The following is a 1,318-nucleotide window of genomic DNA, read 5'->3' on the forward strand; positions in this document are numbered from 1 at the left end:
ATACAATAGAAGGTTTAAGAAGGAAATAGTTCTGCCTTCTACTGTAACCTTGAGCAGAGAGCTTGCATTGTGCTGAAGGACGATGTAGGAATGCCAGAAAAGCACAACCCCTTTGGTGACAGCTGTGAAATGGTCCCAGCTCTGCCCCAAACCAGCACCGAGGCAGGGGAAACCTTGAAGTTGTTTTCTTTCCCAACCCCAACCTGGCCAAAAGGGCAGGACAGGGGCTTGTCTGCACTGATAGGTTTTGCTTCATGCTGTATGGCATCTGTCAAGGGAAACTGCTGACTGCACTATCTAGGTTTCTGAGCAGCCTCATTCATCAAACCACAGCAAGTTTCCAGGCTTTAAATGTCATGGCCATGAAGAGGTGGGAGGGAATAGAGCCCTTTATAGAGCTAAGCATAATTCACTCATTCAGACAACCTGCTCCCTCTAATCTCTGGCAGTCCCACAGCCTAACATGAAGAATTGTGGACTAGGAAACCCATAATACCACTTTTCACTTGATTTTTGGCTTACTACATGCGCTGATGGAAATGGTCTATTAAGGTAGTTTAACTTTTTTTGGCTTTCTCCTCCAGTGGTCTGTCGGAAAAACTTGGACAGCACAACTGTAGCGATTCATGATGCTGAAGTTTACTGCAAATCTTGCTATGGAAAAAAGTATGGACCAAAAGGTTATGGATATGGCCAAGGGGCAGGAACGCTGAACATGGACAGGGGAGAGAGACTAGGCATCAAGCCTGAGAGGTGAGTTGGAGAGGCTGTGATCCTTGTCTCCACTACTGCTTTCAGAGGAGTCTTTCAGGCTGGATTTTGTTAAGGACCAGAGAATCACAGAATGGTTTGGGTTGGAAGGGACCTTAAAGATCATCCAGTTCCATCCCCCTGCCATGGGCAGGGACACCTTTCACTAGAGCAGGTTGCTCCAAGCCCCTGTGTCCAACCTGGCCTTGAATGCTGCCAGGGATGGGGCAGCCACAGCTCCCCTGGGCACCCTGTGCCAGTTCCTCAACACCCTCACAGTGAAGTTCTTCCTAATATCTCACCTAAATCTGCCCTCTTCCAGTTTAAAGCCATTCCCCCTTGTCCTGTCACTACATGCCCCTGTAAAAAGCCCCTCTCCACATTTCTCGTAGGCCCCCTTTAGGCACTGGAAGCTGCTCTAAGGTCTCCCCTTAAGGAGCCTTCTCTTCTCCAAGCTCAACAACCCCAACTCTCTGAGCCTGTCCTCACAAGAGAGCCGCTCCAGCCTTCTGACCATCTTTGTGGCCTCAAGACTGTGGGTCTGGAGTTACTCTCCTAAATAAGCTGC

General features: G+C 49.0%; 1 protein-coding gene across 2 annotated transcripts in view; it reads left to right on the forward strand.

Annotated features, from left to right (window-relative positions):
• CSRP2 (cysteine and glycine-rich protein 2) overlaps positions 1-1,318 on the forward strand; it is a 5,273-nt gene that overhangs the window by 1,459 nt on the left and 2,496 nt on the right. For both annotated transcript variants that reach the window (XM_010014394.1, XM_010014396.1), the window contains exon 2: positions 585-753. In XM_010014394.1, coding sequence (XP_010012696.1) covers positions 585-753 — 169 coding nt within the window. The remainder of the gene's footprint in view (positions 1-584; positions 754-1,318) is intronic.

Source organism: Nestor notabilis, unplaced genomic scaffold (genome assembly GCF_000696875.1).
Source record: "Nestor notabilis isolate BGI_N333 unplaced genomic scaffold, ASM69687v1 scaffold20845, whole genome shotgun sequence".
NCBI classification, from domain to species: Eukaryota; Metazoa; Chordata; class Aves; order Psittaciformes; family Psittacidae; genus Nestor; species Nestor notabilis.